The sequence below is a fragment of the Coregonus clupeaformis genome, chromosome 35 (genome assembly GCF_020615455.1).
Source record: "Coregonus clupeaformis isolate EN_2021a chromosome 35, ASM2061545v1, whole genome shotgun sequence".
NCBI classification, from domain to species: domain Eukaryota; kingdom Metazoa; phylum Chordata; class Actinopteri; order Salmoniformes; family Salmonidae; genus Coregonus; species Coregonus clupeaformis.
In genome coordinates this window covers 35,217,604-35,238,128 of record NC_059226.1, presented here as the reverse complement: position 1 = coordinate 35,238,128, position 20,525 = coordinate 35,217,604, and the positions used below count along the sequence as shown (strand labels likewise).

At 46.1% G+C, this 20,525-nt stretch overlaps 1 protein-coding gene across 1 annotated transcript in view; it reads left to right on the top strand.

The window, feature by feature from the left end:
* Positions 1-20,525, top strand: part of LOC121551628 (serine/threonine-protein kinase LMTK2) — a 63,507-nt gene that overhangs the window by 39,745 nt on the left and 3,237 nt on the right. The window contains exons 8-14 of the mRNA XM_045211047.1: positions 4,638-4,768; positions 8,768-8,852; positions 9,692-9,813; positions 15,847-15,996; positions 16,240-19,441; positions 19,685-19,820; positions 20,136-20,402. Coding sequence (XP_045066982.1) covers positions 4,638-4,768; positions 8,768-8,852; positions 9,692-9,813; positions 15,847-15,996; positions 16,240-19,441; positions 19,685-19,820; positions 20,136-20,402 — 4,093 coding nt within the window. The remainder of the gene's footprint in view (positions 1-4,637; positions 4,769-8,767; positions 8,853-9,691; positions 9,814-15,846; positions 15,997-16,239; positions 19,442-19,684; positions 19,821-20,135; positions 20,403-20,525) is intronic.

The window sequence follows — 20,525 nt, the reverse complement described above, 5'->3', positions numbered from 1 at the left end:
GGTTTTGCCTCCACCCACTTGGTAAAGTGATCGGTCGCTGTCAGACACCAGCTGTTGGCATTCCTGGATTTCGTGAAGGGTCCGATGAGGTTCACCCCTAACATTTAAAGTATTAGAGAGAAGTTTACTTTATTGTTACCCATATCTGTGTCATACAGTATGCAGACTTTCATATTTGTAAGGATACTGACACACACACACATTCTATAATATTGAACTCTGCTGTGGTCAAATAAAGCAACCATTACAAAACAACTTATTAGGGCAGAATTTGAATTGGGACACTTACCGATCATGTGCCATGGTGAAACAACTTTGATGGGCTTCAACTCCGCTGCCACAGTCTTCGCCCTCTCAAACTTCTGGCTGGCAAGACAGGGTACTGACCTTTTAAGCAAAAAGTGACTAATTGAAACATTGTGTGCTCTCTGATATGACATTCATTGAAATCATAATAATTTCTGATATAATAGAATGTGATTGATAAACAAAAGGTTATTTCACTTGCCCAGCTGTCCACCTCCTTGACAATTCCCCTTCAGAAGAAGCGTAGGTTGATTTTGGAAATCATGCACTTCACTCCAAAATGGCCAGCATGCATCTCGGTCAGCACGGCCTCTTTCTCCTCCTTAGTAAAAATCACCCTCATGTGTGGCTGGCCATCCTTGCCCCGTATGTAGCAAAGACACCTCGTCTAGCAAAGACACCTCGTTAAGGGCATTTGGATTTACACCTATCCATTTGATTGATCAGGTTTAACTTATAGCTAGATACCTCAATATGACAGACATATAACTATATCAGTGGAGGCTGCTGAGGGGAGGACGGCTCAGAAAATGTCTGGAATGGAGTCAATTTAATGGTATCAACCACATAGAAACCACATGTTTGATACCATTCCATTTACTCCATTCCAGACATTATTATGAGCCATCCTCCCCTCAGCAGCCTCCACTGAACTATATGTATAGCTAGCAACATGTAGATGACCAACTAGCTAGATGGAAAATGGTTGTTGAAAAATTATTGTACATAGCTAAATCCATCCAGTTATCTAATAGAAGTTAACTGCTTAATGTGTCCCTAAATTGTGAATTTCTCTGAATGTTGCGCCTCTTGTCGATCAGTGGTGCCTTCATAGTACTTCGCCTGGTTGGAAAGATAAAATAACATCTCCTCGAGGGATGCCATTAAAGTGCAAGCTACATAGAAACAGAAAGCGACAATAACAGTTACAGTAGTTAGCTAGCTAACGTTAGCTAAATAAAACTGTAGCTGGCTAGCTGACTAGGCAGGCTGAGGTATATAAGTAAAGTTACAGTAGCTAGCAACGTCAATCTAAAAACAGCTTAAATGATTTATTCCTATTTAACAATATTTTCCTATATAAAGACAAATATATGGTAAAGAAAGAGTGTTCTCTTTTCGATCCTCTGAAGCAGCAGGTAGTCAGCAGGTTATCACCATCAAAAACACAGTCCTTGGAGAGCAATTCTGAGGTAATAATTTTGCGCGGACTGAGCGAGCGCTTACGAGGTGAAATCGAACTTGAACTGCCCACGTCCTCTTTCCTTTGCTACGAGGTAAAATAGAGCCAAGCAACCAGCATAGCAACGGACACTTTGGTTCATTACGTAATCCAATCAGAATGTTGCAAGTTCTAGCAACAGCCCTAGCAACAGAAGCTAGAACTCATCAAATCCCATTGTGACGCGGGGGAGTGGGGGACACTATTTGGCCGGGGGACACTATTTGGCATGACAGGCCCCAGAGAGTAACATGCTTTATGATGAAGATGTGTCATTGTATGCAAGGACTCACTATCAGACATTGACCATGATCAGGGCCTAGAGTTTTTCCGGAACACATGAACTGACCAGGAAACACTTTTTACCCGTACCATGATAACTCACAACCTTTTTTCCTAATTAGTTCGCCGTGGTGTAATTCATATTTGTTTAATTGTTCTCATTAGGTTCAATTGACTACAATTACTTGTCTTGTTAGTAATTCCACTCTGTGCTAATAACTCAATCACCCATTAAGTCGTTAACTAAATGTAATGTGATATAATGAGGACACACTGTTCCATTTGATTCTTTACATTGAGAATGGGAGTGCGGAGAAGACACAGGCTGTCTGTTTCCACCCATCAGGACAGGACAATGGGGAGGACATTTGTCAGGAAGGCAGAACAAGACTCCCACAGTAACACAGACAGTCTTTCCATTACAGGACAATATTGGTTGGTTTTCACATTGACAGTGGTCAAAGCACCTCCGGTTAGAGTTTCCTTCTCAGTAAACCGTGTGTACCTTTTCAGTAGACGACGGTCAGCACGGTTGTTGGCGTTGTTGTTTTCGCATCATCAACAGCATCTCCTTTTTAAAAAATGTTTCTTTATTACTGTCTCTCATGACAGACGAAACATACAAATGTTACTTCTAGTGTGCATGTGAGAAGATCAATTACACTTTATTGATGTCCAAGGTATCTCGACCGGAGCCAAATGCTGATTTAATTTTTCACTCAGTCAAGCCCTTACTCTTTTAATAAGTGGTCAAGCAAACTATTTTAAGGTGATTGTACCAGACACTAGAACAAAATTGGGACAGTGGGACTCTTGTTGAGTAGATCCTACTGTACATGTGCTGAACATGTCACTCGTCACTGATCAGAACATATCACTTACCATAGGTTTAATATAGGTCTTCTTCTATGAGCCATAGGTTTAATATAGATCTTCTATGAGCCATAGGTTTAATATAGGTCTTCTTCTATAAGCCATAGGTTTAATATAGATCTTCTATGAGCCATAGGTTTAATATAGATATTCTATGAGCCATAGGTTTAATATAGATCTTCTATGAGCCATAGGTTTAATATAGATCTTCTATGAGCCATAGGTTTAATATAGATATTCTATGAGCCATAGGTTCAATATAGCTCTTCTATGAATCGTCTTTCTCAGAGAAGGTGGTTGTTTATAGCTGGTGTTGGAGAAAAGCAGCTTGACCGTGTCAGTTAGAAACAAGAGTTATGGTGGTTCCGTCAGCAGACTGGTCTAAGCTGCTTGTAGTCAGTAAGGGGACAGAGAGCTCTTAGTAAACACGGCAGCTCCATTACCCTGAGTCATGTGGATTGACACTTTTACCGAAAGCTGGCCATATATTATATGACCCCGCGGAGTGGCTGTGTTTTCACTACCACATTCCACAGGAATCCTCTTAGCTCCTTGTGACACAGGAGTCACCTTCTCCAGAGCTCCCCCACTGTGGTGAACCTGATCCCCCAGGGCCCCATACCTACCTGGGCCTGCAGTCCTTCTCACTGACTGGCTGTGTATAGAAGGACCTGTTGGAATAGATCCTATCCTTGTCAAGGACCCAGTTGACCTGACTGGCTTTGTATAAGGGACCTATCAGAATGGATCCTGGCGAAGGACCGCCTGGGGGCTAGAGGGATATCCTGTGGTGTTCTGCAGGGCTCCATATTGGGGCCTCTACTGTTCCTCATATTTGTAGGATAAATGACATGTTAGTAGCAGAGAGATTACCAGAGGGTGTGTGTGTGATTCTAAAGTCCTTTGACATGATACATTATAATTCCCCCCATCAGTAAAATTCCATCCCGGAATCGTGGCGCAGTGTCAAAATAAGGGTGTGGTGTTGTTTATTGTGGTCTTTGCTCAGAATGTTCTTTCCGTGATTAGTTTTTCACAATACTTTTTTATTTTAATGGTAAAAGTCTTACCCATTTGTTGTGACGGTTTTGCCCTTAAAAGAAGGCTGCACTTTGTTGAGATGTAGATGAGAATGCAAGCCTTTCACTGGCAGTTCTCAGAGCTTTGTAAGCTGTATGCAGGGTGTGAACCACAGCCCCAGTTGACACAATAGTGCGAGGCAAGCCCCTATTACCTCAGGACGAGCCTTGTCAGTGAATCCATCAACTCAGACTCATTAGCCTGGATATTATCTCAATGTTACCGATCTAAACTGACAGATCATGCCACCTCTGTCTATGGACCTCAGCCTAACCCACATAGTGACTGTCTGTACCACTACAATCAGAGGGCTCTGGTGGGTTGGTGGTTGGTTACATTCTGGCATCAGCCTCAGCTGCCCTCCCCAACATCTCAGAGGGGTGGCAATAAAATGTGCCCCCCGACCTATTTCTCCAGACTCTGGGACTCGTTGTTCTCACACACCCCAGGCCTGCCTCGTTCACCTCCTCTCCCAAACAGAGCTTTTGACCGTGGGCACAGAAACGTGACCTGGCCATCCAGCAAGAGTTGATCCATCCCACTGGACTGATTTGAATTTTAAAATAGCCGTGACACAGCATATAGACCTAGGTTTATTAAACAGCTGGGCCCTTGTTTGGTTCCACTCCCCCATCAGCAGTAAAAACCTGCTGGGCTGGACAGAGCTATGGAGTGGGAGGGAGTCTACTGCCACCGTGTGGATGACAGCTTACAATGCGCCTTCAGATAGTCACTCACAAATCCATATTACAGGAGCTTCAAGATGTGTTTTTTCTGTGTGACATTTGATATTAAAATAAAGACTAAGTGAATGCTGTTTTTGGCATTGAAACTAATACACAGATGTTATCCTGTGCGTGTGTCTCCATTTCAGGGGGACCTCCGGAGCTACCTGTCTCAACAGGATTGGATGTTCCGAAATGCTGAGCTGCTGCAGCTGCAGAAGATGGCCTGTGAAATCGCTGCTGGCGTCACCCACCTCCACAAACACAACTTCCTGCACAGGTAGCACTTCTGCTCCGTCTCCGTTTACACCAGTCAGTCAGTCACAACTAAACATTGCTTTAGCTAAGGGCACAGACTTCAGATGTCAACCGACAAAGTCACATTTCAAGGAATTAAGACTTCATCAAACATTTAAATAGTATTGTCTGTTTTTAGATCTTCCAACTTAAAAATGTTGCGTTACGAAAGTATCAGACACAAGTGATATTAATGTGTCACAATTACAAGTCTGTCTCTATCAAATCAAATATGTGGTTTTGGCATCCCTCATGGCACCTTGCTCTTATGGATACATCCTGTTTCAGTAAATGAAGCTGAAGATGTTTGTAGATGTTTGTTTATGTTTTTACTCCTACTCCCAAGCCAACACGGGGCCAATCAAAAACAGGGCCACCGGGCCTCCCCAAAAAGGAGAGTGTGTCAAGGGCCCGTTTCTTTTCACTTTTTACCCGGCGAGGTGAGCAGGGCTATGGAGGAGAGGGGGGAGGGGGGGTTGTAGGGTAACATGCGTCGCTCAGCTCATCCATGTTTTGCATGCTCAGAATAAACCCAGAGGGCTCCAATTACCCAGCTCCCATGCATTGCCACAGTGTCAACTATCAGCCTGTCAGAAGGATATGATGATTCTGCTGTTTGTGTGTAAATGGATAGCCTCATGTTGGCCATTTATTATCCCGTGTTACAACTCAAAAGGAGCCCTAGTACGAGATTCCACCGTTAACAGGGTCGTAATGATAGTCGTAAAAAAATATAGTGCACCGCTTTTCTTTTTGTTGGGTTGCAAAATTGATTTACTACCAAGGCGTCCTCGCTGGATGCCCTGCCCACAAAGTACCCGATATGGGGGGCTGTGGCTAGCGCTGTGCCGCAAAGCCTTCTGGGACAGGGGCAGTGGCATGAACTGGAACCGTAGCCAAGACTCAGGGTCTGTGGTTTCTGAGCCCAGCTCGTTATTGTGATGGGGTGGCCACAGCGATAAGACAGCAAGCTGGCAGGGCGGTCCAGGAGAATCACTCTAACTGACATTACGTAACAACACTGGGGAGAAATAGCATATGGGGCAGTGGAGGAGAGGGAAGTGTGTACTCCAGTTTTCAACCAGTGTGACAACCGTAGCATTGAAAAGTATTTTCTATTTTTTTTGGCTTCCAGAACATATTTTAATTTGGTCATTTTACTGAATCTGATAGTTCCACTTGACCTGAAAATAATGTTTAGAATCAGTTGATCTCACTATTTTTGTTGTTGTAAGGTCTTTGTTTTTAAACTCGCTAGGTTGCTGAGCTATTCTGATTTTCTGTAGAAGAGGTTAAGAATCTGCTGACGTGTCTGCACCAAACAGCCTTCAAGCCATGGCGGTGTCGACCGCCCACGCCATTTGCCTTGTAGGGATAGGACGTTGAATCTGATTCTCTCTCCCTGACCCGCCAGCAGTACCGTAATGCACTGTGTTCGCCAACAGCAGGGAACAGCCAGGACAGAAGAGGTTTAAAATATCTCTCCATTTATCTTGCCGAGGTTTCAGTGGGCCTGACAGGAGCTCCTGGGGTGTGCGAGCACAGACCACTAGTGTCAGCGATGTCCACAGATAGACGGGGTAAAGAGACGCGCTCTTGGAACGGGTTGGTGGTGAAATGTTGCCAGGGCCAAAGGGAAACCAGAGCCTCTCCCTCCATGAGGGTGCCAGTCTGAATGAGCTACCATCTGTCCACTCGGAGGGCCCAGTCCACCTTTATCGCCCTCCCCTGGCCACCCCGCCTCACTGCCACTCTGTGCCCGCCTGTGAGTGTTCTTCCCTGGGAACAATATCCTGGTGCTGTATGAGTGAGTCGGGAAAAGCTCCAGCATCAGTGATTTTGTTACTAGGGGCGGAACAGAAGCGACTGGAGGAGGTTTCACCTAGTGATACAAGCTATAAGTCCAAATGTGTTTAGGTCTAAAGCCACTCAAGAGTCCAGTCTTTGTCTGGCTCTGTCCTGGCCTGGATCTGTGGTGGTTGGGGGTTGGTTGGATTTAGAGGCAGGTTGAAGGGGTCTTTAATCACCTGAGACATGGCATGGCTGGGCAACACGTCAAACAAACGAGGTGGGAAGAGAGGCAGTCACAAGTGTAGAGACACTTAGATGAACAAATAATTAGTTCTCTATCACCCTGAGGTTGGAAAACAGAATTTAAACAGATATTTGATCCTATTAGGGTGAGGAAAATGTAATTATAAAAAAAAAGGTCACTGGGATATTAATTATGTCATCCTGTCGTAGGCCTGTACAGTATATTTAAGGCATGCAAATACACTCAGTGGTCAGTTTATTAGGTACACCACCCCGTTCACGAAAACAGTGGGCGTGGCTGGCTATATAAAGCAGGCAGACCGGCATCAAGGCATTCAGTTACTGTTCGATTGAACGTTAGAATGGGCGAAACTAGGGACTAAGTGACTTTGAGCATGGTATGATCATCGGTGCCAGGAGCGCAGTTTTCAAGAATTCAGAAACGGCCGGCCTCCTGGGATTTTCACGCACGGCAGTGTCTAGGGTTTACCAAGAAAGGTGCGACAAAAAAAAACTATCCTGTCAGCGGCAGTCCTGTGGGCAAAAACAGCTCGTTGATGAGAGGGGTCGAAGGAGAATGGCTAGAGTCGTGCAAGCTAACAGGTGGGCCACAAACAGGCAAATAACAGCTCAGTAAAACAGTGGTGTGGAGAACGGCATCTTGGAACGCACAACTCGGCTATTGCAGCAGATGACCACACCGGGTTCCACTGCTATCAGCTAAACAAAAGAAGAAGCGGCTCCAGTGGGCACGCGATCACCAACACTGGACAATGAGGAGTGGAAAAACATTGCCTGGTCTGACGAATCCTGGTTCCGTTTGCATCATGCTGATGGCAGAGTCAGGATTTGGCGTAAGCAGCATGAGTCCATGGCCCCATCCTGCCTGGTGTCAACGGTACAGGCTGGTGGCGATGGTGTGGGGAATGTTTTCCTGGCACACGTTAGGTCCCTTAATACCAATTGAGCAACGTTTGAATGCCACAGCGTATCTGAACATTGTTGCTGACCAGGTGCATCCCTTCATGGCTACAGGGGGTCCGTCCCGGCACTAGATGGGTGTACCTAATACACTGAGCGTTAATTCCACCGTTTCAATTAGTTATTTCCATTGCATGACCACATGCCAATCTAAACGTCTCCTGCAGCAGCACTGCGTTCCATCTTCTCATATGTGTGATGACCAAGAGACGGTTCAGAGTGTTGTTTTATATTCAGAGACTACAGTTGTGTGTACTGCAGTGTTTGTCTTGTCCCACACCGCTAACTTGTGTTCAAACTAGGGTTGGGCCTATATATGATTACATTATTTACATCGAATATTGTGATATTTGACATTGATGATATATTGTGATGCGCAAGACTATACTCTATTTGAACTTTACAAATCAAAACTGTGCAGTTTTATCAGTTTGGCTGTGTCAATATGTTGGAAAGGAAGTCTAAATGAATTAAGTCTTATTTCTTTGCCACACAAAGATGATTTAATGAGAATGCGACTATAATATTGTAAATAAGCACAAATTGCATAGTCTGGAGTGATGTAGTCATTAACGGCGCAAAACGATTATATCGGATATCGTGATATTTGGAGTAGCATATCGTAGAAGAGGTCTCCTCAAGTATCGCCCAACCCTAGTTCAGACCCAACAAATGAGAGCTTTTTGTTGGATGTATGGCTGGTAGACTCAACTGGACATGTGGGTTGGCACCAGAACAACTGGACCAACCGCCTATTATTTGCAGCCCTGTGATCCATTCACCGTTCTATGACCACACCAGACCGTATTGAACACATATTAAACTCAACCGTTTTATGACCACACCAGACCATATTGAACACACAATGAACTCTGTGTAAATCCTCATGGTGTGAAACAACTGCAGTCTCATGTTGTTTTTGAATCTCTTCTTTAATGGGTTTCCTTCTCCTCCTCTTTTCTCACAGTGACTTAGCCCTGAGGAACTGCTTTCTGACCACAGACCTGACCGTCAAAGTGGGAGACTATGGCATCGGCCCCTACAGATACAAGGTACCAGGACACTTTCCAACTGGTTCTCCTTCAAATGGAATAAGGGGGATTTGGTTTAGTTTTACTTTCAGGTGACAAAAGGAAGTGGCATCTGTATGTGTGCTGTTACAATAGTTTAGGTTCATTAACCTATAACCCTTTCCACACTACTGAGCTGAGCCCAGCTGAACAGAGGTTATGCATCCACCAAAGTTTCAAAGGATGATGTGAAAGAAAATATCAAAGCCAGTACATTATAGTATAGGCTTAGTCCGTATAGTCAACACAATAGTGTGAAAAGTGTTTTTTTAAGCCTTTACAAAGCAGCAGAGTCTGCAAAGAGAGGGTAAGTGCTTTCCAGTAGGGGGTTTATATACAGCTCTTAGTCTGTGACCCCCGTCTGGCAGAACTCTGGGAAGCCTTTATACCAAAGTGTAATTCCCTACTGCATTTGGTCCTGGCCTGACTGTGGAGTCACTAAGGCAAGCTCCGCCCGCTGCATTCCTCAAATAATGTTGAGCTCTCTATTTAGCACGGTCAACAAGTGTGGCCAGAGGTGTTTTGGGTGTATTTATGAGCTTGATTAAGTACTTACTAGGAAGTCGGACAACAACTCTAAGTACAGTAATGTGGGTTAGAACTGAAGGAAAGGTTACCAAACATATCCAAAAGCTTCTTAGAAGCCTTGGCAAAACACATCAGTGAATTGAATGGATAAAAGAAGGTGAATGAGAGCCTACTGGTTGTTTGTGGAAGTGGCATTCTGAGATGGACATCCTATTAAATTACACATGTATTTGTTCTGCATGTAATTACATGGATGCTCCATGCTTGACTCTGTCCCTCTCATGATGTCACAGGAGGATTACATCATCACGGAGGACGACGAGTCGGCGCCCCTGCGCTGGATGGCCCCGGAGCTGGTGGGCGAGCGCCATGGGGGCGTGATCACCCTGGACCAGACCAAGTCTGGCAATGTGTGGTAGGTACCTCCACCTAGTCACTGTGCAATTCGCAGGCGGCAGATGGCACCTTAATTGGAGAGGACGGGCTCATAGTAATGGCTGGAACAGAATAAAATGGAATGGTATCAAACACATGGTTTCCATGTCCATGTGTTTGATACCATTCCATTCACTCCATTCCAGCCATTATTATGAGCCGTCCTCCCCTCAGCAGCCTCCTGTGCTGTGCATCTATACAGGGTGTTGTGCTACAGTATGTTACAGTAGTTGCACTTTTTTCTCTCACTGTGTTGAATAAAATATACACTGCTCAAAAAAATGAAGGGAACACTTAAACAACACAATGTAACTCCAAGTCAATCACACTTCTGTGAAATCAAACTGTCCACTTAGGAAGCAACACTGATTGACAATCAATTTTACATGCTGTTGTGCAAATGGAATAGACAACAGGTGGAAATTATAGGCAATTAGCAAGACACCCCCAATAAAGGACTGGTTTTGCAGGTGGTGACCACAGACCACTTCTCAGTTCCTATGCTTCCTGGCTGATGTTTTGGTCACTTTTGAATGCTGGCGGTGCTTTCAGTCTAGTGGTAGCATGAGACGGAGTCTACAACCCACACAAGTGGCTCAGGTAGTGCAGCTCATCCAGGATGGCACATCAATGCGAGCTGTGGCAAGAAGGTTTGCTGTGTCTGTCAGCGTAGTGTCCAGAGCATGGAGGCGCTACCAGGAGACAGGCCAGTACATCAGGAGACGTGGAGGAGGCCGTAGGAGGGCAACAACCCAGCAGCAGGACCGCTACCTCCGCCTTTGTGCAAGGAGGAGCAGGAGGAGCACTGCCAGAGCCCTTCAAAATGACCTCCAGCAGGCCACAAATGTGCATGTGTCTGCTCAAACGGTCAGAAACAGACTCCATGAGGGTGGTATGCGGGCCCGACATCCACAGGTGGGGGTTGTGCTTACAGCCCAACACCGTGCAGGACGTTTGGCATTTGCCAGAGAACACCAAGATTGGCAAATTCGCCACTGGCGCCCTGTGCTCTTCACAGATGAAAGCAGGTTCACACTGAGCACGTGACAGACGTGACAGAGTCTGGAGACACAGTGGAGAACGTTCTGCTGCCTGCAACATCCTCCAACGTGACCGGTTTGGCGGTGGGTCAGTCATGGTGTGGGGTGGCATTTCTTTGGGGGGCCGCACATCCCTCCATGTGCTCGCAAGAGGTAGCCTGACTGCCATTAGGTACCGAGATGAGATCCTCAGACCCCTTGTGAGACCATATGCTGGTGCGGTTGGCCCTGTGTTCTTCCTAATGCAAGACAATGCTAGACCTCATGTGGCTGGAGTGTGTCAGCAGTTCCTGCAAGAGAAAGGCATTGATGCTATGGACTGGCCCGCCCGTTCCCCAGACCTGAATCCAATTGAGCACATCTGGGACATCATGTCTCGCTCCATCCACCAACGCCACGTTGCACCACAGACTGTCCAGGAGTTGGCGGATGCTTTAGTCAAGGTCTGGGAGGAGATCCCTCAGGAGACCATCCGCCACCTCATCAGGAGCAGGCGTTGTAGGGAGGTCATACAGGCACGTGGAGGCCACACACACTACAGAGCCTCATTTTGACTTGTTTTAAGGACATTACATCAAAGTTGGATCAGTCTGTAGTGTGGTTTTCCACTTTAATTTTGAGGGTGACTCCAAATCCAGACCTCCATGGGTTGATAAATTTGATTTCCATTGATAATTTTTGTGTGATTTTGTTGTCAGCACATTCAACTATGTAAAGAAAAAAGTATTTAATAAGATTATTTCATTCATTCAGATCTAGGATGTGTTATTTTAGTGTTCCCTTTATTTTTTTGAGCAGTGTACTAATTAACACAGTGAGTCAACCTGTGTCCTGTTGCTGGCCAGTAGGCCAGGGTCTCCTTTGAAGATGATAGACGATCTCTGAGGCTGTAAATCATAGCAGCCGCTCAGTCTAGCTGACTTCTAAAGGGAAGAAGACGCTGACCCTGCACTCCAACTCACTCCCACCAGGCAGCACAGCAACACTATAACCTATCCCTCCTAGTCCCTCCTAGCCCCTCCCCTATGACCTCATGGCTCCGTGCCAGTCCGTGTCACGGCTGTAAATCACAACGTTGCATAAGGAGGCTCTTGTTGCGGTACCACATTTACCCCTAAATAAGGATATGTTTAGTTGTCAGAATATGGGTCATTCCACCAATTGAGTGCATTTTGGGTAGTGTAGTGTAAGTGTTCCTATTAAGGCCACCAACGTCTAAGTTACTACATTTCTAACATATACTGCCCTAGTCTCTGTAGGAAAAGTGGAGATAGAATGAAAGATGAATCTCTCATGTGACGTTTTATGATTTAAAACGTATGTGAAAGGTCCGGACTGGGCTTAATGGCTACCGAATGTACCCGTTAAGCCCATGGGTGTTCTAAATAAGCCCACCTCTTAAATACAAAGGGACAGCTGGTGGACCAAAACACGGAATCACCTGGATGAATGAAGGACAACAATATGACAATGCCCCCACCCAAAAGTGCATGAGTAGTCGCCCAATAGCAATCTTCTTGTCCCTCATTTGTTGGCCTTTTTGTCCACCTGATATCCCTCAACCCTGATCCTATTGTTCTCTCTCTGTGTCAATGACTTCCTGTCCACTCCAAATGTCTTGGAGAGTACAGTGGTTTCTAATTGTTTCTAATCTTGGGAAAGGCACCATGGCTAGATGCATAACTGTAATTTGTGTATTTTAATCAACTTAAATCTGAACAAAAACCATATTTATGTTAATTGAATATTAGGAATGTCAGCACACTATCCCTATGTGTTTCAATGCAAACCGGGCTTAATAGGAGCTTACTGGCCTTAATTGGAACCACAGTGATTTAAGGTGAAAAACAGAATAGCAACATCAACTCCTAAAATATTTGGAAACTAATGGTTCGGGGTAAAAATATACACTAGAATACAATATTATGCAAAGTTAATATTGATCATATTGAACAATATGTATTTATTGCCATTGTGTAGAGGGAGTGCTGAGAGAAATGTCACATTTACAAAAATTGCATCTATGAATAACAATGCAATTTTTATTTGACAGGAAAATAAGACAACATTCATTTAAAAATGGAAGCTGTAAATGCCTGGTCTATTATAGAGGTTAAACATAAACAATACTATAGTAACTGACAAATAAAGTAGCAGGGTGGACCGTGTAATCTTGAATCGGCCATAAATCCCCATGTGACAGAGGGAATGGAAGCTTGTGTGCAACAGGGAGTGGGAATTGAATGCAAGCTTCACAAAAACATTGAAATTGTTAAAAAATGTCTAGCCTATCTATGGGTAACAGGGTTGACGTTATGTTCGACCTGCTTAGTTTTCCACCACAAAACACCAGATAATGGCTAAAAAGAGTAGCACCAGCTCACCTGCTTTTACACTATGATTTGACTATAAGATGTTGAATGTCTGTTTTGAAAAATTATTTTGAAAGGAATACTTTCATCATATTAAAACGAGAGTTCAGTTCACATAACAGGGTTGACCTTAAAATGAATGACAAATGTAAATGAATCACTAATCACGTGAAATAAATATGAATCCTCAGAAAGCAACAAAGTAACTAGGGCTTTAAAATGATGGTGAAAACTTGGGGACATTTTTGGGTTAAGTGGGTTAAAATCTTCCTAGAAGTTGGAAAAACATGAGATGGGACATGCAGGTTTTTTGGCACTTTAGCAAGTCTATTCATATAAAAAAAGATGTATTGAATGTTCCATGTGGTCTGTATTAAAGGGTACTTCATTTAATATAACATGCTATTAAAAATCAATATTGGTGCACAATTTCTACTTAAAATTTCAAATAGACGCAAAAGGAACTCTATTCGTGGTTTGACCCATATACACGTAGGCCTATATACTGAGTATATTAAACATTAAGAACACCTGCTCTTTCCATGACAGACTGACCAGGTGAATCCAGGTGAAAGCTATGATCTCTTATTGATGTCACTTGTTAAATCCACTTCAATCAGTGTAGATGAAGGAGGAGACAGGTTAAAGAAGGATTTTAAGTCTTGAGACATGGATTGTGAATTATGTGTGCCATTGAGGGTGAATGGGCAAGACAAAATATTTAAGTGCCTTTGAACAGGGTATGGTACAGTGAGGGGAAAAAATAATTTGATCCCCTGCTGATTTTGTACGTTTGCCCACTGACAAAAAAATGATCAGTCTATAATTTTAATGGTAGGTTTATTTGAACAGTGAGAGACAGAATAACAACCAAAAAATCCAGAAGAACGCATGTCAAAAATGTTATAAATTCATTTGCATTTTAATAAGGGAAATAAGTATTTGACCCCCTCTCAATCAGAAAGATTTCTGGCTCCCAGGTGTCTTTTATACAGGTAACGAGCTGAGATTAGGAGCACACTCTTAAAGGGAGTGCTCCTAATCTCAGTTTGTTACCTGTAAAAAAGACACCTGTCCAGAGAAGCAATCAATCAATCAGATTCCAAACTCTCCACCATGGCCAAGACCAAAGAGCTCTCCAAGGATGTCAGGGACAAGATTATAGACCTACACAAGGCTGGAATGGGCTACAAGACCATCGCCAAGCAGCTTGGTGAGAAGGTGACAACAGTTGGTGCGATTATTCGCAAATGGAAGAAACACAAAATTACTGTCAATCTCCCTTGGCCTGGGGCTCCATGCAAGATCTCACCTCGTGGAGTTGCAATGATCATGAGAACGGTGAGGAATCAGCCCAGAACAACACGGGAGGATCTTGTCAATGATCTCAAGGCAGCTGTGGTCAGATGAGACCAAAATCGAGCTCTTTGGCATCAACTCAACTCGCCATGTTTGGAGGAGGAGGAATGCTGCCTATGACCCCAAGAACACCATCCCCACCGTCAAACTTGGAGATGGAAACATTATGCTTTGGGGGTGTTTTTCTGCTAAGGGGACAGGACAACTTCACCGCATCAAAGGGACGATGGACGGGGCCATGTACTGTCAAATCTTGGGTGAGAACCTCCTTCCCTCAGCCAAGGCATTGAAAATGGGTCGTGGATGGGTATTCCAGCATGACAATGACCCAAAACACACGGCCAAGGCAACAAAGGAGTGGCTCAAGAAGAAGCACATTAAGTTCCTGGAGTGGCCTAGCCAGTCTCCAGACCTTAATCCCATAGAAAATCTGTGGAGGGAGCTGAAGGTTTGAGTTGCCAAACGTCAGCCTCGAAACCTTAATGACTTGGAGAAGATCTGCAAAGAGGAGTAGGACAAAATCCCTCCTGAGATGTGTGCAAACCTGGTGGCCAACTACAAGAAACGTCTGACCTCTGATTGCCAACAAGGGTTTTGCCACCAAGTACTAAGTCATGTTTTGCAGAGGGGTCAAATACTTATTTCCCTCATTAAAATGCAAATAAATGTATAACGTTTTTCTGGATTTTTTTGTTGTTATTCTGTCTCTCGCTGTTCAAATAAACCTACCATTAAAATTATAGACTGATCATGTCTTTGTCAGTGGGCAAACGTACAAAATCAGCAGGGGATCAAATACTTTTTTCCCTCACTGTAGTAGGTGCCAGGTGCACCGGTTTGTTTCAAGAACTGCAACGCTGCTGGGTTTTTCACGCTCAACCGTTTCCCCTGTGTATCAAGAATGGTCTACCACCCAAAGAACATGAAGCAAACTTGACACAACTGTGGGAAGTATTGGAGTCAACATGGGCCAGCATCACTGTGGAACTCAGTGTAATCTTTCGTTTCAAGGAATATTTATGTTTTGGGACCTGTTTTGATACTTTTATTAAGAACATTATTCATTGCGATGTGAATATGGTTATTATTATGCTGCAATATGAAAATAGTTTTCCTCCATCTCATTGAGCATTTAATCACAGACCAATGTTTCCATCATACATGCAGGGTACAGTAGGTTGTGAGTTCTAATTATCCCTCCACCAGTCATAATAAGTGTTTCTGTGATCCCTGCGTTTGCAGGGCCCTGGGGGTGACTCTGTGGGAGCTGTTTGAGAATGCAGCCCAGCCCTACCCACACCTGTCTGACCGCGAGGTCCTGAACCACGTCATCAGAGAACAGCAGATCAAACTGTTTAAACCACAGCTGGAGCTGCCCTACTCCGACAGATGGTCAGTCCCTCTCTTTCCAACCATACTACACATGATACCAACTGGATCTAGTTGGAGTACATTTTATTTATGGGATGTCTCCTGAATTGTTAAAATACTTGTATACATTATCATAAAGATAGGTGGATCAAGAATTGCATACCTGACATTGAAACGATATGTTCTCTTATGAAGTGAAATTGTATTTAAAAATCCTCTGCTCATGCCATAAAGGGTAATACCTCAACTCTCTCCCCTGTGCAGGTATGAGGTGTTACAGTTCTGCTGGCTGGCTCCAGACAAGCGGGCCACGGCCGAGGAGGTCCACCGGCTGCTCACCTACCTGCGTATGCAGGGCCAGAAGGATGTGGAGGACGACTTCCAGCAGCGCTGGGACTCCCTCAAGCCCAACCCTGTCACGCGCCAGACCACCGTCAGCCACTCCTCCTACCCCATTCTGGAGCAGTTTGCAGACGACGCACTGCGGGCCGAGGTGGACGAGATGCTCACCGTCACTGAGACCAGCCGCGGCCTGAGCTTTGAGTACGTGTGGGAAGCGGCCAAGCACGACCATTACGACAGCAGCAGCGGCCATGGCCGCTCGGCCATGGACACCAAGCTCAACTACCACAGCATGTTCTTCCCAGTACCCAGTGAGGACATTCAGGCCCACTTCCCAGACCCCGTAGCCCCCAGGACGGGGGGCACCGACAGCAGGAACACCCATTCGGCAATCCCTGGGATCCTTCCCGTGTTTGACGCTCACAAACCAGCCAATGGGAACGAGTACTACATCCAGTTGGAGGAGCAGGGGGAAAGCACCGTGGAGGCAAAGGAGAACAGGGGTCCAGAGGTAAACACAGTGTCTGACAGGCAGCAATTTATCACCCTCCAAGATGTCCGCTTGGACGAGTCCAGCACCGACGCAGACTTCTTCCACCGCAGCATAGACTCCAAGGACTCGTACCTCCAGGACAGCCACATCTGGTCTTCCAGTGAGCATGACAGCCCCTACCACACCAACATCTTCAGCGAGGGAGACTCCAGACAGGACTCCCATTCCTGGAACAGGGGCTTCATGGAGCTTCCAGAGCTCAACGGAAATGGTCTCCAAAGAGGGGAGTCTGTAGAGGGGCAGGCCCAGGGAACAGAAAAGAGCTTTGGGAATTCTTTTTTAGGGGAGCGCCAATCAGAGGTCATCCTCCAGGACTCTTTAGAGGAGCGGGAGGAGGAGGAGGAGGGGGAGGGAACCCCGGATGTGATGAGGCTTCTGAACACTGAGAAACTAGCGGACAACTTCATGTTCCTCAAAGAGAAGAGCCTGATGAAGGAGGGCTCTGGTTTATCAGGGAAAAGTAGTGGGAGTCTACAACCGGACTTCCTCAAACCTGGTCTGACCCATGTTCCAGAGCACAGCTTCAGAATGAACTCTTGGGATGATGATGATGATGAGACCATAGATGGCTTAAATGTAGCAGAGATCCCCATAAAACCTGTAGAGAGCAACATGTCCCCAGCAGAAGAGGAACTTTTTGACTTTATGAGTCCCAGTTTTGTGGATTTCCTGCAACCGCTAGCAGACCCTAAAACACTGGTGCCTTCAAATACACTGGTAACAGAGGACATCTGTAGCAACCAGCTGCCAGTTAGAAATAGCTCTTCCAGCGAAGACTTTGGTCTGCTGCAGCAGTCCTCTGATATGGGGATGGACACTGCTTTTGACTCTACCTCTGAGAGGGCCGAGGTCCCTGTCATTAGTCCAGCAAATATCCGCCAGTCTCTCACACACCTCTCTGAAAGTGCCACTACAGACCCCCTGTGCATGGATGCCAAAAACCCCAGCCTTGAAGACCGCCTCGGAGCCCCAGAGGATGACTGTGTTGAATCCATAGGAATCAAAGAGCCGACAGACGACCTGCTAAGCCATGGCTCTCCCCCAGCCTATGTCAGTGAGATTGCTGTTGACAATGGCCTGACCAGCGAAGGCCTGACCAGTGATGATCTGCTGAGCGACCTGGTTGAAGATGATACAGAGGCAGAAATGGACACCGTCCTCTCTGAGCATGAACATGACGACGACGGAACTTTTGAGGTGGAAGAAGCGTCTCACGATAGGTCCTTTCTGCTGGTCTCCGGTCCTTCCATGGACCAGATCAGCCAGGACAGCCTACTGGAGGACAGCATCTCCACCACTCTGCCCACTGTGGAGAACTCAGCCGAGACGCCAGACTCTCTGGACTCCCTGGACATCAGCCACAGGCTGGAGGGGTCGGTCGAAGAACTAAACACCCCGGCAGCACCTCACAAGCTCCAGCCCCCGTACAAAACAGCCGACAGCGGCTACGAGACGGAGAACCTGGAGTCTCCAGAGTGGAACTCTCAGCCCATCATCAAAGACCACTTCTCAGAGGAAAACGGTCTGAGTTTGGCCGAAGAAGAAGAAGAAGAAGAAGAGGAGGAGGAGCCAGCAGCTGCTACCACGCTAGTTCCCCCTGAAATCATTGTCTCGGAGGTGGAGAGTGTGATGGATGCTCAGGATGGTGAGGACCAACAGGCAGAGCCCATCGCACCTGGCGAGGAACCTTTCATGGGAGGCAACTACAGAGACTCTGCTTACTTCTCCGACAACGATTCCGAGCCTGAGAAGAAGTCTGAAGAAGCCAACTCGCCAACTGGGGACGTCAGTGGCAGTGTTTCTGGAGGTCCATTTGTTCTTCCTGAAGTCACAGAGGAGGAACATGTAGGGTCTTCTGCTGGGTCACAGTCTGCCATTGCTCGAGAAGCTCTGGTTGATGTTGGAGTGGAGAAGACCAAGCCTCAGCCCTTGGAAGGGACCAGTCTCCCTATGCTGGTCCTCACCACAGAGGAGGACTGGGAGAAGACTTCACCTGTGTCCATCGACGGCAGTGTGGACGAGACCAGGACACTGGAGTTATTCCCCGACTTCAGGACTTCTAGTCACTCCGTGTCCAACGGAACATCCACAGAGGACCTGGAAAAGCCTCCATTGCCTGCTGTTGCTACCTCAGCAAAACCCTTTCCTGAGAACATACCAGTCCACGCTAAGCTAACCAGGACCTACGCCAGCGAGATCACCCCCAAGCTCAAGGAGCCCGACATGGAGGGGAGGTACCTGGGCAGGCGGGACGGCTCCGATGGGGACGGGCAGGAGGACGGAGGGGAGGCGGACGAAGAGGACGATAACAGCGACGACTCGGATGATGACATGCGGGCGTACCGGTTGCACAGCTCCAGCGAGGACAGCGAGGACGACACGGTGCACCCGGTGCCTGTTATAGTCTCGGACGACAGTAGAGCACGGAACCTCAAGAGCCTGCTGAAGCCCACATCGCTGAATGTCACCCCCAGCGCCAAACCCTCCATGCAATCAGGAGGCAGCGATGCAGACAGTGCCAGTAGAGCTGTGTCGTTCTTCGACGATGTCACGGTTTTCCTTTTCGACCAGGTACAGTACCCACTTGTCACCTTTTGCATGCACACAGACAGACATTGTTTCACTTGTATTGAACAATTATATCAAAACAACTCAAAATACAAATTGGACAACGATTATGGCTATGCATTAGAAATGGTTTGAATGTCATGTGATATTGCGTTTTTTTTTTTTGTAACATTCACAGGTTCTAGTCTAAATATTGTCATTAGACTGAACTTTAACATTTGCACTTATTGGTCTCCCCATCTGTAGGAGACCCCCACCAAGGAGCTGGGAGACCATTCGTCAGGTTCCAACAGCCAGGTGTCCGAGTTCAGCAGCCTTGTGCCCTCGGCCAGCTACCTGAATAGGTTCACCAACTCTACAGAGAGCTCCACAGATGAAGAAGGTAACTCATCACGATACGGCCAACATCAATCAGCATTATCAAGGCAGAACCTAAAGGGCTCCATAAATCCTACCTGACTAAATGTTCTTAATCCAAATGAATACAGCATGGTAGCTGTCCACAAATATGCAGATGTTTATAGTTTGACCATGTACCAAAGATACACCATGGAAGTTCATTTGCTAATTGTTTACATACATTTTGGTAATTTAGGGGGGCCCCTTTTGGCTAAAGAGCACCTCCAGTGGCAAAAACGTTCCGTATACCCTCTAATTGTACCAAATCAAGGTATTAAACGGGTGTCTCTCTCCTCAGGCGGTGGGTTTGAGTGGGATGACGACTTCTCGTCCCCAGAGCCCTCTGCGTTCCTCTCCAAGGCAGCTACGGACCTGGCCGTGTCTAAGACCATGTCCCCTTCGTCTACGGCCTCGCACTACTTCTCCCCTCCCCCTCCCGGGGGCCGCGCCCCGGAGCCCAGCTGGAGTAGCTCTAACTCCAACTACTCCCGCTTCTCCATCTCCCCGGCCAGCATCGCCAGCTTCTCCCTCACACACCTCACTGACTCGGACACCGAACAAGGAGGCAAGTGGGAGTGCACCAACACACCTACACACAACACACTCAAATAAACTACAGAAAACAGACAGGCGTGCGCATGTGCTTGATGTCCCCCATACATAGTAATTGAATAGGATCTCTATGATC